The sequence below is a fragment of the Crocuta crocuta genome, unplaced genomic scaffold, assembly GCF_008692635.1.
Source record: "Crocuta crocuta isolate KB4526 unplaced genomic scaffold, BGI_CrCroc_1.0 scaffold31, whole genome shotgun sequence".
Classification (NCBI taxonomy): domain Eukaryota; kingdom Metazoa; phylum Chordata; class Mammalia; order Carnivora; family Hyaenidae; genus Crocuta; species Crocuta crocuta.
In genome coordinates this window covers 4,581,744-4,598,027 of record NW_027528362.1, presented here as the reverse complement: position 1 = coordinate 4,598,027, position 16,284 = coordinate 4,581,744, and the positions used below count along the sequence as shown (strand labels likewise).

General features: G+C 45.9%; 1 protein-coding gene across 3 annotated transcripts in view; it reads left to right on the top strand.

Annotated features, from left to right (window-relative positions):
• The first annotated feature begins 409 nt into the window (after nucleotides 1-409).
• The window catches only part of TMTC4 (transmembrane O-mannosyltransferase targeting cadherins 4), a 63,091-nt gene continuing 47,216 nt past the window's right edge, over nucleotides 410-16,284 (top strand). For 2 of the 3 annotated variants that reach the window (XM_077753894.1, XM_077753892.1), the window contains exons 1-4: nucleotides 410-626; nucleotides 5,056-5,171; nucleotides 6,259-6,475; nucleotides 13,236-13,323. In XM_077753894.1, the coding sequence (XP_077610020.1) occupies nucleotides 465-626; nucleotides 5,056-5,171; nucleotides 6,259-6,475; nucleotides 13,236-13,323 (583 nt within the window). In that variant the 5' untranslated portion in view covers nucleotides 410-464. The remainder of the gene's footprint in view (nucleotides 627-5,055; nucleotides 5,172-6,258; nucleotides 6,476-13,235; nucleotides 13,324-16,284) is intronic. The other variant, XM_077753893.1, reaches the window with a different exon arrangement.

The window sequence follows — 16,284 nt, the reverse complement described above, 5'->3', positions numbered from 1 at the left end:
TCTCGCGGTTCATGGATTTAAGCCCCGCGTCGGGCTCTGTGCTGACTGCCAGCTCAGAGCCTGGAGCCTTTCAGTCTGTGACTCCCTCTCTCTCTGACCCTCCCCTGCTCACGCTGTCTCTCTCTCTCTCTCTCCCTCCTAGAAATAAATAAAACATAAAAAAAAATTTTTTTTAAGATAATCCAGTATCAGAAACTCAAGGGCTTCTGATTTGGTAGGTTGCAGTCCCAGGAGAATTTACATGTGCCCCATTGACTCTGCCCAGTAGACTCTGAAAACCACATCTTCATGTTCGTAATGACTAGATCCTATGCACTTGTAGCATAGGTGACTGTCTAGTACCTACTCACTGCAGAAACTTACCCAACTGTGTGTTAATGGATATTTGTGTTGTGTCATTTTTCTTGTAGATCTCTAACCAGCATAATGCTGGAGGGAGAGGCTGGCAGCCAGCAGTTTTCAAAATGGCCGAGTTGGACGCCAATTTGGATCACATCATCCCATCTTCTGTTCTTGCCCCTTTCTGGGCTAAGTTAGTAGTGGGATTTGTTTCCCTCGTGTGTTTTGCACGTAGCTACGATGGAGACTTTGTCTTTGATGATTCTGAAGCTATTGTCAACAATAAGGTGTGTATGACAACCCCTTTTTGATAAACTTACCTTAAACATTTGTCTGTTTCTCATTAATAATCTAAGTTTGTGTTGGATAATTCTCTGTTAAACTTCGGTTAAGCATTTGCCTGGGCCCCAGTTGTGTTCTAGATTTCCCATGTCTTTTAGGTAGCATCTTTTTGATTTAGGGCCCCTTTTCTTGTTTATTGTTTAGGGGTCTCCGGCCCCTGCCTGACCTCAGGCTTTACCCTCACCATGTGCCCCATCTGAAGCCCCCGTCTACACACACACCAGAGAGGCCATTACTCTCAGATTACAAGGTAAGGAAGGGCACTGCACACTAAGTATTTCAGGTTTTATGACAGATTTCCAGAATTCTAGGCCACAGCTGTTTTCCCCCTCCCCCCGCCCCAATATGCACTTGCTGCAGTGACAGATGAGTCTGATCACCTGCCAAGAGGTGCGTCCATCGTCCATCGGCAGCAGCAGGCGGGGAGTTGGCTTCTTCTTTGTCCTTTGCTGATTGCATCAGGACAGCCTGCTGGCAAGCGATGGAGGGTGAGGAGTGTGCTGTCCGTGGAAGCGGCAGTTCCTGCCCATTTCTTGTTTGGAGACTCAAATTTGCTGAGTGTGCAAAATCCCAGCCAGTTTTGCTCACCAGTGGGTGCTATATCGGTGCAGGGAAAATGCCTGTCTTTCGCTAGCTAGAGATAGGGAGAAAGAAATAGGGTTGGGGGAAGGGAAGAAAAAGATTCAAGGGAGCTGAGAGACAATCAGACAAGAGCCTTAGAGGCAGGGAGAGCCCAGGGGAAGAAACGTGGAAACGGCACAGATTAGAGCTGTTGTGACCTCTCGGTTACTCAGCTGGTTACTTCATGTGTGTGCTTTAACCAATGAAGACAACCCAAAGGAATAGCCTAATATCTTTCTCTCCAGGCCATGCAATTGTAGCAACTTGTTGTAACACTGTTGTTGAAAGTCTGAAGTCCTGGATTCTCCCAAATGAGCAGAAACTCATTTTCATGTTGAAAATGTTGAGAAGAATTCTCTGTGACCAACATGTATGTGTGATGGTGACTGGGGGTTAAAAGTGGGGGGGGGTGACTTTTACAAATATTTTATTTGTTACATCTTCTATGTACTTGGTTTTTCTCTATTTTGATGAAGGAGACTATCAACCAACATTGATGTTTGCTTTATTTTTTTTTTAATTTTACTTCTTTTGAGAGAAAGAGCAAGCACACGGGCAAGCATGAGTGGGGGAGGGGCAGTGAGAGGGGGAGACAAAGAATCCCAAGCAGGCTTTGCGCTGTCAGCGCAGAGCCCCACACGGGGCTTGAACTCACGAACCAGGAGATCATGACCTGAGCCATAATCCAGTCAGATGCTTAACCAACCGTGGGCTCCAATGTTTGTTTTTAGTTCTGTTTCTTCACTTGTAATTTTCCTCAAGTTCACCCAGCAGTTACTGGAGACGTTTGTTTCTTTTTAAACAGTGCTTACAAGAAGTAGTAAGTTTATAGCTCCTAGCAACTATGTCTGGTTGGTGGCTTAATAGCTGCAGGATTGCCTTGCTAACAAGCAAAGGAGAGTTGACTTAATTTATTAAAGCCCATCCTTCATTTCTTTGAGAGTTTCTTCCCTCTAAGTGTTCACTTACAATGTTATGTCGCCTTGGTGGCTCAGTCGGTTAAGTGTCCGACTTCCTCTCAGGTCTCGTGGTTCATGAGTCAAGCACCACATTGGGCTTTCTGCTGTCAGTGCAGAGCGTGCTTTCGATCCTCTGTCCCCCCCTCGGCCCCTCCCCCGCTCATGCTCACACATTCTTTCTCTCTCTCAAAAATAAACAAACACTAAAAAAAATTAAAAATGGATAAAATTTAAAAATTCAAAAGAAAACCCTTATGTCGAAGAACTCTGATGAACACAAGGCAGGGGAAGGCGCGAGCTCTGTTGTATGGGAGATGGCCTGGGACGCGGTTATAATTCTTCCCTCGGTGTGCGGTAAGGCCGATGAAGCCATTTTGTGGCCCTGCTGCACATTGTCTTGGCAGTGTTTTCTAGAACATCAGACTGTGCCCCTTTGTTAACTTGCTAGCTCTCCTTTTTTCCTCTCCTGTTTAATGAAAGGCTCTCCTCTGTTCACTGGCGCTGTGCCCACAGTAATGTGAAGCAGGCTGTTCCTGGGTTTTATTGGTGTTAAAGACTGTTTTCCAGATGCTTCCTTGTAGTGTTGAGTTGCCTTTTTTCATTGAGATGATGATTTTCTTTGAGACAGTGGAGTTAGCAGGAATTTCAGACACACGTCTTTTCCATAAATCGTTGTGAGGGAAAATGGACCTTTCTTCCTGCAACGTGCCCTGCTGTGTGCAGGCTACACCTAATCAAATATTTAGAGCTTCGTTGGTGCTCATTTTCTGCTCAAATGGAGGCAAAGATCCTCTGCCCAGCTCCTTCACAAGCGAACAGGTACTTCTGGGACAATGCAGAAGAAGATGGGCTTCCAGTTTTGTAACTGAGTAAACCAAATTCGTGGGTGATTTCCAAGATCTTCCTGAAATACCAGACTGATTTTTAGAAGTGGGGTCAGTACGCTCAAGGCCTCTGAAGCCGATACCCAGTGGAAGTGAAATTCACCCTCAAAGTGGGTATCGGGTGACCACCTTTGCCTCTGTCACGCATCTTCAAGTTCTTTCCCTTTGAGTCAGTAAGCACTCAAGTGGTGAATACTTACTGAAGTCACCGTGTGCTGTGGACATTGGTTGCTCCTTTGGGCCAGCCACGATTTGGCACATTTCTGCCTGGGGCTTGCCCCACCCTGGGTGTGAGAAGCTGCAGAGGCTGTCCAGGGTGGATGTGGATGTGGGGAGGGGTCTCCTCTCAAGGGCTCCCACCTACTGGAGTCCAGAGCTGATCACACAGGAGGACGGGGTCTGGAGGCAGCCAGGCAGCCCCGGCGAGGCGTCCAGCAGTGTGATTTGTGGCTGTGCTTCTGGCTGCAGAGACCCAAACCTGGGAGCCCCCTCCCCCGCCACCATGTGTCCGTGAGCTTGGTGATCTCCTTTAAAGCATTCCTTTTTGCTTCTGTTAATCAGAGCTGGTCCGGCTACTGCATGAAAAGCCTGGACTGATACACTTTGTGTTGCTTAGCATGTCATAATTTCTAGTCCCTAAAATATTCCTGTTTTGTTATGCTTTAGAGAGAAAATTAGTATTTCTTTTATTGCTTATACTGAGATGCCTTCTCTGCCTCTCTTCTTGTCAGACACAGTTTAAACAATCTAATAGTACATTTAAGTGATTTTTAAAAAGATGCATTTTTCAGGGCGCCTCGGTGGCTGCGTCTGTTGAGCATCCGACTTGGGCTCAGGTCATGATCTCACAGTTGTGAGTTCAAGCCCCACGTTGTACTCACTGCTGTCAGCATGTCAGCACAGAGCTTGCTTTGGATCCTCTGTCTCCCTCACTCTGCCCCTCTTCTGCTTATGCACTCCCCATAAATGAATATATATTTTTTAAATATGAATTTTTAAGCATCTGTAGCATAGGACCAAATCAAATTACCTTAATAGTAAAATCATTATCTTTTTTTTAATAATTAATAATTTTTATCTTTAAAAATTAGGTGGAAATTGTTTTTTCTTTCATTTTTCTTACTGTTTAGCTCAGGTTCAAAAATAGACAATATATGCTTATCCAGTGACATTTTAACAGATATTTTAGGGCAGTTGCCTTATGTATTGAATATGAAAGAGGTATTCATTCATTCAACATGGCTTAAGCACTTTCTGTATACTCCCCACCCACACAATGTGGCCTGGGGCCTTGACCCCCAGTCCGGTGGGGCAGACAGATGGTAGTGAGAGATTATAAACCTCCAGTGTGGCAGGCGCTGTGACGACTGGTGTGAGATGCCCTGAGGCCCATGGGAGGAGAATTGCATCAGCTGAGGAAGGTCATAGCTCGCTGGCTGAAGGTGAAGGGCAGGAAATGCTGGGCTGGGAAGAGCTAAGGGGTAACTGGTAGACACCTACGTGTGCAAATCCTTGGGGATGGATGACAGCAGGTGCTGTGTGGGGACTGGACAGAGGTCAGAGTCTGCGAGATGAGTGGGCAGAGCTCAGAAGGAGCCAGAACACCCTGGGCTGTGGTATCCACAGCAGGACGCAGGCTTTGTCCTGGGGGAGCAGGGGGGCCATCAGAGTGTTTTAAACACGGTGCAGTGGGTGACCCAGTTTGCACGTTGGAGAGATTAGCCAGGAGAACGTGCCAGAGGGAAGCCTGGCTGTATCCCAGGTGAGAGGCGACAGTGGCTTGGCCCAGGAGAGATGGAGCAGAGGGGAATGAGCGCCTCCAAGGAACGGCTCATGGTGAGGCTTAAGCACAGGGCGAGAAAAGAGTCGTGACGCCTTTGTCCAGAATGCCCTCTGCTGTGTCCCTGCAGGACCTCCGAGCGGAAACGCCCCTTGGGGACCTGTGGCATCATGACTTCTGGGGCAGTAGGCTGAGCAGCAACACCAGCCACAAGTCCTACCGCCCTCTGACCGTCCTGACTTTCAGGTGAGGTATGACAGCGCGGGCTGCATAGGACGTGTGCCAGGTTCTGTGTGACGCAGCTCCCAGTGTGGGTGGGTGGAGCCCGTGGGTCCTGGGGAAGAACAGAGCACTCACTCATGTGCGTCTGCAAGGAGTACATGCTAATTCCAGCTGTTAGGGGCAGGTCACAGGAACACGGGGGAACGAGCCTGACTCCAGGCTCGCTTGGCCAGCATAGATCCTAAAAGTAGAAGGATGCAGGCAAGCTGTACATGGCCCTTGTGCAAGGGTGACATGCTAATTAGCAAAATTAGCTAATTGGAGATCGGCCCTTTGCTGGTTAACACTGGAGAGAAACCACGTGAGTCAAGGCAACACATGGCATCTAATGAAATCGTGGGTTTTTTCCACTACAAAAATGATAATAACAAGGTAAAGGTCTTCCTGCTGTTACCAAGTCAGTATGCAAATACAAAATAAAGTTGAAAACGCCCTCCCCCACCTCCCCATTTGCATTAAGTAGATGCGCTCACCTCCCCAGAGTTCCCAGTCGTAGCTGTTTCAGGTGCGTTCAGCACTTGTGCGCAGATCTCTCAGAAGCACAGAAATGATGACTTAAGACTGCTTGTAACTGAAGCACGGTCAGAACCCGTGACAATGAGAATGTGCTTTGTTGGATGCAAGGCTGGTGGACGAAAGACCAAGGAGTACTTTGTGATTTTTGGATCAGCAGGTTACGGGACTGTCTTCCATCCAGGTCCCCGTGAGGCAGCCAGGAGTAATGTGTGCTCCGAGGTACCATCTTGGGAGGCAGTCTTGCCTTTTTAGAGCTTAGGAAATTGGTTAGCTTTCCTTCTGCTTTTCCTCTCCACATATTTTCTTCCCCACTTCTCTGACAGGCTCTTATCCGCTCTTTACCCCTGTTGTTAATTATGTTCCTGCCCTTTCTTCAACCTTCTTAGCTTGATAAGCATTATTTATCTTTCACTTTCACCCAACTTTCTCTCCTCCCTTTAACACCATCATTCACCTGCCTTCCTCCTTCAGATGCTTTGCATTTTATTTTGCACGCTTCTGCGCACCTGATGTGAACACCTTTCGCTCACTACAGGATTAACTACTATTTGTCCGGAGGCTTCTACCCTATGAGTTTCCACGTGGTCAATATCCTCCTGCACGGTGGCATCTCTGTCCTCATGGTGGACGTCTTCTCCGTGCTGTTTGGTGGCCTGCAGTATAGCAGTAGAGGCCGGCGGTTGAACCTGGCCCCTAGATCGTCCCTGCTGGCTGCTCTCCTGTTCGCCGCACATCCGGTGCACACTGAGTGTGTAAGTAGTGTCCGTCCGTGGCCTCTGTACTTGTGTTAGGACAAGGAGCCTTTCACATGTTGGTTCATTCCCTAAAGTAGGCTTCCCTTGAATGGTCTTATTGCTATAGAAAGGATATGGTGCTGGGAAGCCTGGGTGGCTTAGTCAGTTAAGCATCTGACTTCGGCTCAGGTCATGATCTCACAGTTCGTGGGTTTGAGCCACGCATCGGGCTCTGTGCTGACAGCCAGCTTGGAGCCTGGAGCCTGCTTCAGATTCTGTGTCTTCCTCTCTCTCTGACCCACCCCTGCTCACGCTGTCACGCTCTCTCTCTCAGAAACAAATACAAAAAAAGAAAAAAAGAAAAAAAAAGAACAGATATGGTGCTAAATGCTGCCAGACACTTGAAATAACTCTGTGTAGGTTCAGCAGGTCTCTCTTTCTCAGGAAAAGTGCAGAGTCCCAGGTGGGTGAAGACTTTGGTGTGATCTTTGGTGATACTTTCTCCTTCCTCTCTATGATTACAGTGTAAAGGGTAAATGTTGAATGTGTAGATATTGAATATTTAAATATTGAATAGACACCTGGTTTGGGGTTCTAACAGCCAGAAGCCAAGAACTCGCCTTAAGCAAAGGGTCAGACGCAATTTTCCTGTCTTCACCGAGAGCTGTCTCATTTTCAGAATACTTTTTCATACTTAATGTGATTGTCACAAATGCTGGGAGAGCGGATGGGCCACTTTACAGAAGAGGAATGGCCTGGGGAGACAGATAGCAGGTCTTCCTCAGGCCCGACATGTAGCTGGCAGTGTGAGCCTGGACACTGAGGAGATGAGGGCACACCGGAGTTGTGCTGGAAATCCCTGCTGGGATTGGTCGGGAGCTCTCCTCACCTGCTCTCCCCGCCCCCTTCAGTGCCTGGATTATTCTCCCGCTGAAGGGCTTGGCTCCGGTGACCAGGCAGCTCCTGAGAGGACCCTAACCTGCTGTCCGGTGGAACACACCTGTATTTCGTGGAACTGCTGCTGGATGTATTTGGTACAAACCGTGTTGGGATTTACCTAGATGTGTGGGGATTTCTGGAGCTGCCCTACCCTGCCCATCACAGATCCCTTTGAAAATGAAAATCTGCACATGTGCTTGAGGTCAAAGATTTGATTCTGGCCATTCATTCTGTGAGCATGAAGCACCTAGTGTAAAATACTGCATGTTCCTTATTACTCCTCTGCAATAGATTTCTGCGTTTTGTGTATTTAAACCCCCACACTTAACCAAATGCATTCAGCATCTTGAAGTGAGTTTCAAAATATTGTGCAGAATTGAGTGTTCTGCTTTTGTTAAACTCTCTGTTCTTTGGTATTAAGAGGATTGTAGAGTTGTTATCACAACTTTCTCTTAGTATCTTGTTACTTTAAAGCTTTTTTTAAAAAAATTATCATAATGTTTTACTTCAGCAAATTCAGAGGACTGACAAGCTGGAAACTGTTGTAAAAGATTCGTTATCGTCTATTTATATATAACTGTGGCCAAATTAGAATTTGCTTCCATGTGAGTTCTCCTTATGGCTTAAATGTTTGTCGGGACCCAGAAATAGTGTACGGGTTGGTCAGAAAAAAAGGGAATTTCTGGCAGAAGTACTGATTTACAGTTTTGGTCCTCATTTAATTTAGTGTTATCTTAAAGCAAAATGAAATATTTGAGTTATTAACCAAAGAACTGTTTCTAAAATTCTGAATTTAAACATTGAGAAGTAAGTTTATAGAAAATTTTGAGATGTCAGCAAGTGTAACTGGATGTACACACACACACACACACACACACACACACACACACCAGTAAATGAAATCTGGGAACATATTAACCCTAAAATTCTGCATTAAAAGAAGCCAAGGGAGATCTAGCTATAGGAGAGCAGGCAATTTTAGAGAAAAATCTCTTCATCTCCCCCTACCCCTCTATTCCATCAAAGTCATTCAAACTCAATCTGCAAGAAAAAATTATAGGTCATTAAAAATTAGCATTCTTTTTTGGGTAATGTTTATTTATTTATTTTGAAAGAGAGAGAGCAAGGAAGGGATAGAGAGGGAAACAGAGAATCCTAAGCAGGCTCCACACTCACTCAGGATGGAGCCCGACATAGGGCTCAGTCTCACAACCATGAGATCATGACCTGAGTGAAATCAAGAGTCAACGCTTAACTGACTGAGCCACTCCCAAATGCCCCCAAAATTAGCATTCTTAAAACTAGCCATTTGTATGTTCATCTTTCATTGTTCTGGTAAAGAGTATTCAGTTTTCTCCTATCTACACCCACCCATTTTCCCTCACTCTCCATTTAACACAACTTTAAAAATAAGTAAAAAGTGGGATCCAAGGAACTAGGTAGGAGAGCGCATCGAAGCCCCCAGGCCGGTGCTGGGGAAGTAGCCCTGGGCTCTGGCTCCGGGCTGGGCCAGGGTCCCGCATGATGACCCTTGGCACAGCGGCGCCAGCTGAACAGCGATCTAGGATGAGGACCAAGGGATGGGAGTCATTGTGCTTCTGTTTTCATTGATTAAGGGAAAGCAGAGGCAGTGTGGACCCCTCCAGGTTTTAGTAATATATATGTCTTTGTATTGACATTATGTGCTATGTTAACTTTGAGGATGTTTTTCTCCACTGCAAATAAGAACCTAAATTTCCCAGTCTTCTAGGGTGACCAGCATCTGTTTTCCCCCATTATTCAGGGGGCTCTGCAACATGGGACTTTCCATTCTAAAACTGGCACAGTCCCAGGCAAACGAGGGTGCGTTGGTCACCGTATAGTCTTCACATCTCCTGCTCCCCAGTTGGTAATGAAATAATTGTAATTAGTGGTATTTGCTCCTCAGCTGATCTGAATGTCTCATTTTCCAATACGCCACCCCAGATCTCTCCAGGGTGTTTGTAGGTCTGTAAGGCCTCCGACAGACCAGTCATCGGGGGAGGGTTGCCCTTGTCTGTGGCCATAAGGATGGGGGCCCAGGGGACACCAGTGCCACCATAGATTTTCCTTTCCCTCAGAGCACTGGTAAGGATTTCAAGTTGCCTAAATTTGGTATCAAAGAGGAAAGCTCAGGCCTCCTTAGGAATTCTGTCCATGCATGAAGCCAGAGTTTAATACTGAAGGAATTAGGTGGGGAAGCATTCTCCCCTTCCTTCCTCTAATTCCTTCTCACCACCCCTATTGTTCCTCATGGGGAAACACCACCACCTGCTCTATGGGTTTGAGGGAATTGCAACGATTTCTCTAGAAAACCCTGATGTGAGTGTTTCAGGTTATCTCCATAGGGGTGGAAAAAATTTTCCCTTCCTCCTTTCTAGGTTCTTTGGCTAGCCTAATAATTAGAGTGACATAAGACAAATCAACAGGAGAAAAACAAATTTGATTTCTGAAGCCCCCTGAAATGTACTCCCATAACCCATGAGATTCAAAGAAGTTACCAAAGGAGGAACCTTTTCTGAATTTGTGAAGAATTGGTAAGACAAAGGGATGTGGGCTTGGGGTAGTGAATTAGTGAAGAAGGAACAGGGGCCAGCCCTAAATTCCCTACTTCTGGTGATGAGGATGCCTTCTACCCTCCTGATAGGAGGAGGCTACTTTTCACAGGGCAGATTTATTTCCTGCTTTCAGTGGGACAAAGGATGGTCAGACCATCCTTCTAGTTTGGCTGTTTCTCAAGTACCTTTAATTCAAAATAATCAGTATGCCAAAGTAGGATATCTGAGGATGGAAGACTCTGTTCTTTTCTCTTTGTAAGAAAAAAATAGTAGCCTTTTGGGGTGCCTGGGTGGCTCAGTCCGTTAAGCACCCGACTTCAGCTCAGGTCATGATCTCAGGGTTCATGGGTTTGAGCCCTACGTTGGGCTCTGTGCTGACAGCTGGCTCAGAGCCTGGAGCCTGTCTTCAGATTCTGTGTCTCTCTCTCTCTCTGACCCTCCCCTGCTCACGCTGCCTCTCTCTCTCTCTCTCTCTCAGAAATAAAACATTAAAAAATTTTTAAAAATAAATAAATAAAACATTTTAAAAAATCAAAAGAAAAAGAAAAAAAATAGCCTTTGTAAAGACTTTTGCCTAAAAATACAGACGATGCAGATATCAGGGAAGGAGAATAAAATCTTTCCATACTGTGGTCCATTCCCCCAAACAAGTGCCTCCCTTCTTGGATAGCCTTAAATTTTTTTTTCTTTGAAGTGTCTCTTTAATTACGGTGTCAAAAATTCTTTGTAAGGACTAAAAACTCTTTTTGCTTTAAAATATCAGCCATACTTTTTAAAATGTGTTTTTCTTTATGTCAGACAATGTCAGGTACATTGCTTAAAGACTTGGGAGTATTTTCACCAGTTACCCAAAGAATGTTTGTTTTCTTTTTTTTAATTTTTTTTTAATGTTTTATTTATTTCTAGGAGAGAGAGAGAGAGAGACAGTGTGAGCAGGGGAGGGTCAGAGAGAGAGGGAGTCACAGACTGAAACAGGCTCCAGGCTCTGAGCTGGCTGTCAGCACAGAGCCCGACGCAGGGCTCGAACCCACGAACCGCGAGATCATGACCTAAGCGAAAGTCAGACGCTTAACCGACTAAGCCACCCAGGCGCCCCAAGAATGTTTGTTTTCTAAATAAGTTTATGTAATGGGGCGCCTGGGTGGCTTAGTCGGTTAAGTGTCTGACTCCTGATTTTGGCTCAGGTCAGGATCTCTCTGTTTATGAGATCAAGCCCTGCATCAGGCTCTGTGCTGACAGTGCAGAGCCTGCTTGGGATTCTCTCTCCCTCTCTCTCTGCCCCTCCCCTACTCATGTTCTCCCTCTCTCTCTCAAAATAAATAAAACTTAAAAAATTTTTTTTAAGTTTATATAGGTTTAAAAGCCCATTTTAGTGCAGGTCTTTAAATGTACCGTAGCTACATAGATAACAAGCAGTTGATGCCTGTTGTTTTGGCCCCAGCCCTGGTGTTTATAGGGACACTTCCCTGCCCTCCTTCATTTGAAGAAACTTAGTTCTCTGACCCCTCTCAACCCCATTCCCTGCTTCCCTTGAGCCCCTTCCTTGAGGGACCACTTTGGATAAGCTTCTCTGCATTGGTTTGGATAACTTTCTGCTCCGTAAGGGTTTGGGATTCGGGGCCTTCCTCAGCCCCTGTAGGCAGTCTCAGAAGGAAGATGCCCCTCCTTTCCCTGTCATCATCCTGGGGGCGGGGGGGTCCCCTGCCCTCTTTGTCACCCACACGGTGCTGTGGAGCCAATACCTGCTCCTCCCTGAGCTCCTATGCCCTTTGTCTCTTCCTGTCTGCTCCCCGTGCTTGTGGAAGCTCACGTCAAGATTCATGCCGGGAGCTAACTGTGAGCAGCACCTACTGTGTACCAGGCTCTGTTCAGTTTACCCTCCTCCCTGATTTTACTGTGTCCCTCCCTGACTAAGTGAGTTGCAGGCTGGAGTATTCAAGAACTCTCATTACATACTCACCTTCATTCATGAAGTTAATTGTACTATTTGAGCTTCCGGCATACTGGCATACTTGTCCCAGATCTGTTGAAGCTTTGTTTGTCCTTAGCTTCCTTCGTGGGAGGTGTTTTTCACGTGGGCAGCATCGCAGGTTGGATTCCTCAGCCTCTTCGATCCTAGCGATTGTGCGACACCTGGGGATGCCACGTGCGCCGCCGTCAGGAGTTAAACAATCAGCGTGGATAATCACGCTCAGCATTTCATATCTAGCCAGGGCAGCAGGGAATGCTGCTAAAAGGCATTCCTTTTTAGCCATCGCTTGTCCACACAGTTGGGAATCATATGTAACTACGGTTATTTTCATATTCTTTGTAGTCTCTTCTGTCCATTTATAACCATCTTTATTCCATCCCACATAATCATAGTATCTGTCCTTTAAGAAAAGATAAACTTCCCAGCCATTGGGGTGATACCTAGAGAATCCCAGTGAGGCTTTGGCACGTGTCACATCCAGGTGCTTAGTTCGTTAGAGGAGCGTGCCGCCTGAACTAGACCCACACTTGGGAGTGGAGTTGTGTGTCTTTCTCTGCCAGGAGACATTTGAAGAACAATTACTGGATGTGACATGAGACACAAATTTCACATTTGCTTTGTTATCACTATGGTAAAGAAGGGAAAGGCAATCATGGGGGAAAGAAACGGTTGACATTTTATTCTGTTTTCATCTTATTTCTCCATCACTTTTGAAGCATCCTGCTTTCCAGGTTAACCCAAGTTTTGGTCTTGAAGGGCGGATGAGGGCCCGAGGTAGCACCGAACCATTGTCCCTGTGTCTTTCTCTATTTGCCTGGTGACCTGTAACGTTAATTTCCCAGGTTTCCTTCATGTTTCCAATCACATTTTCTTTAGTAAATATTATGCCCTTTGAGCTGATAACATTTCCCAATTATAAATCTACTCTGGGGACATCCGAGGCACAGGCCTCTGGGCTCTAGGGAGCGGTGTGCCGTGACTGAGCTCTCACGGGTACCTGCATCGCCGACTGTATCCTATTCCCAGAACGGCCATTATTAGCACAACTCTGCCCGTCACGCTCTCTTAGAAGCAACTAGCTCAAGTCCTAGACCAAAGAGGGAAAAGAAAAACCAATCTATAAGATAAGACCACAGGGCTGCTCTGCAGTCAGCACAGATTATTTTAATAGATGGAAGAATCTAGTAAGGTGTTTGCCTTTCATTTCAAAGAAATTTTTTATACGTTTAGGATTTTTTAATGTGTTTTTTTTTTTTTTTACATAAGTCTTTTTTCTTCTCCTTCTTTTAAGGTTGCTGGTGTTGTCGGCCGTGCAGACCTCCTGGGTGCCCTGTTCTTTCTGTTATCTTTCCTTGGCTACTGTAAAGCATTTAGAGAAAGTAAGCATGATGTTTGCCTTCTTACTTTTGAGATGGGAAATTATCCATTTATATAATTGTATCTCTTTGTGAGGATGTGGGTCAAAAGGTCTCTCTTTAGATATGTGTTTACTCCATTGCTTTTTTAATAATACAAACTTCATACTTGAGCATTCCACACAGAGTCATTCTATTGAGTGATGAAACCAAGAGCTTCTGCTCTTTACTAAAGCAGTTGTGATTGATTGTTGTAATTTTATTTGCAGTAAAATTGTAGGGGGAAAGCACTTTTGTTTATTCTTTATTAAAACCTCTCTGTGAAACCAAACCAAAAATGCTAAAATGGATGACTATCTATGGATAGGTACCTTGGATTATGAAATTCTGCTCAATTCATTGGAGTGTTATTAATACTTGCAAAGAAAGTCATTGTTGCTGGAATGAAATGACTCGTTGGGGATGTGTGTCGGGGCGGGGGACATGGAGAAATGGCTTGGGCGGCACAGCAGGTGCACTTACTGAGACACAGCAGAATCCCTGTATGGCTTAGCCCATTTGGTGGACTCCAGCCATCCCCAAGTCAAGTCATACCTCCCAGATTGCTCCATTGTAGACACTGGATGTGATGAACTTGGCTTCTGCAGCAGTCATACCTGCCACCTTCAGCAGCAGCTACACATCCAGTTTCTATATCCGAAGAAGTTAGAAGTTTATGGACTGTAGAACTCTCCTTATGTATCACAATCAATGATTTATATCTTGTGGGGGGGGAGGGGCAGGAGCAGAGGGAAGGCACCGGGGATGATTTCCTCTGGAATTTCCTCAGTTCCTTGGCCTCCTTGAGGTTTTTCCACAGTTTCTCAAGGCTCAGGTCCAGGGCTGCTGAGACTTTGCGGTTATTGTCATATACTAATGCTTGTTCTTTGGTGTCTCCTATGAATTAATCTCTCATTGATCATGAAGAGCAGGCCACTCATCCAGAATGTTGCATCTGCTGGGGGTGAGGACGTGGAAATCTCTGGTAAACGGTGGGCAGGTGATGGGGCGTGGTCCCATGGGCCAAATCCAGCCTGTTAGTTCTTCTCATGCGGCCTGCAAGCTAAGAATTTGTTTTTTCGAAATGCACATTGAGCCATTGCTACCTAATTGGATGACCGCGTGTTCACTCAAATTTTAAGAATGATTTTTACAGTTTTTTTTATCATTTCAAAAATGATACAGTTTCTTTTCTTCCCCCATAATTAAATTTCTACAACACCTCCCAATAACAAGTATTACAAAAGAAAGTTTTTAAAAAAATCACATTTTACAGATCTTAAACTTGTCTTCAGCATTTAGCTCGAAGGTCTCACCATCCTCAAGAACTAGTTTTCCTGCTAAACTGATGAGCTAAAAGTTCTATCCAAGTAGTGAAAAGGTGGTCTTTGCTAGCCCATGGTCATTCTCTTGTTGTTGTTGTTTTATTTATTTATTTTGAGAGAGAGAGAGAGAGCGAGCTGGAACGGGATAGAGGCAGAGGGAGGAGAGAGCATCCCAAGCAGGCTCCACCCTGTCATTAGCTCAGAGCCCGAAGCAGAGCTCAAACTCATGAACCTCGAGATCATGACCTGAGCCGAAATCGGGAGTCAGACGCTCAACTGACTGAGCCACCCAGGCGCCCTTACCCCCCGCCCCCCCCATGGTCATTCTTGTTCCATTGTCCCCAGCCAGTCAGGTCTCAACAGCAGAGTAAGGCTCCACTGGGGGGGTGAGGGAGGGGGGCTCATTTTCCCCAGGACAAGATGGCATCTGAAACTTGACAGGAACTGGAGAGGCCTGAAGGCTTGAGGGAAGGGTCCAGGCCCTGCATTCGGCCAGACTCCCTGCTGGAGGAAGGGGAAGAGGAAGAGGAGGAGGAAGAATGCTTGGCATGCTTGTGGTGTTTGTGCGTCTTTTTATGAGTTTTCTTCATTTTCTCCCACATCTTCTTGTCCATCACCGTTCATGGTCCTACTACGCCGTGTGCCGAGGGATTCACAGCTGGTGTGCCAGGAGCAGGTGGGTGGGGAGCAGGTGAGCACCCTGGCCCCCCGGTTGTGGGACAAGGTGAGGGGGTGCACCCAGGGGCAAAGCTGGATCCCTCGGCAGCGGCTGGGGGAGTCAGGAAGAGGCCTGGAGGACAGGCAGGATTGGCACCTCCAGGGATCTGGCCCTGGCTTCCCGGCACGGGGGTTTCCCACATTCCCGTGTTTTCTTCCAGCCTTTCCGCCACCGTGGGGGCTTGACTCCTCCTCGGCTCTCCGATTTTTACATTTTTAAGTGGCTGGGAAATAAAAACCAATAATAGCCTTTTGTGACATAAAAAGTCACATGAAATTCAGATTCCGGTGTCCACATAGGAACTTTTATTGGGACATAGGCACACCCGCTTATTTTCATTCTGTCTGGGACTGCGTTTGCCCTACAACGTCAGTTCCATAATGTCCACACAGGCCACCTGGCCTGAAAGCCTAAGACACTTATTGCCTAGACCTTTGCAAAGTTTGCCAGCATCTGAGAAAGAGGATTCTCAGGGTTTTAGTCACCATCTGAGTGGTTCCAAATTTTTTTAAGTAATGAATAATAGCGCTTCCAGCAGAAAATTTTTTACCTATAAACATAGATGACAGAAAACTGTTTATATAATAGCTGCCATTTATTGGCTATATTTAGATGCATGTGTATATGTATTTATGGTGTGTGTGTGTGTGTGTGTGTGTGTTTTCTCATTTAAGTATGTAACAATCTTTTGGTGGAATATCCCATTTTTCCAGATGTAGGACTCACAGTTTAAGTATCTTTTTCTGGGTCACACAGCTACTTATGGCAGAACTGGGTTCACACTGGAGTCTAACTCACTTCAAAGCCAACGGCAACTGCCCTGTGCTCCTCTGCTTCCCTGTACTCATTGGACCAATGAGGCAAAGCTTATCAAAACTATCATTAAAAATAACCAGGCATGCA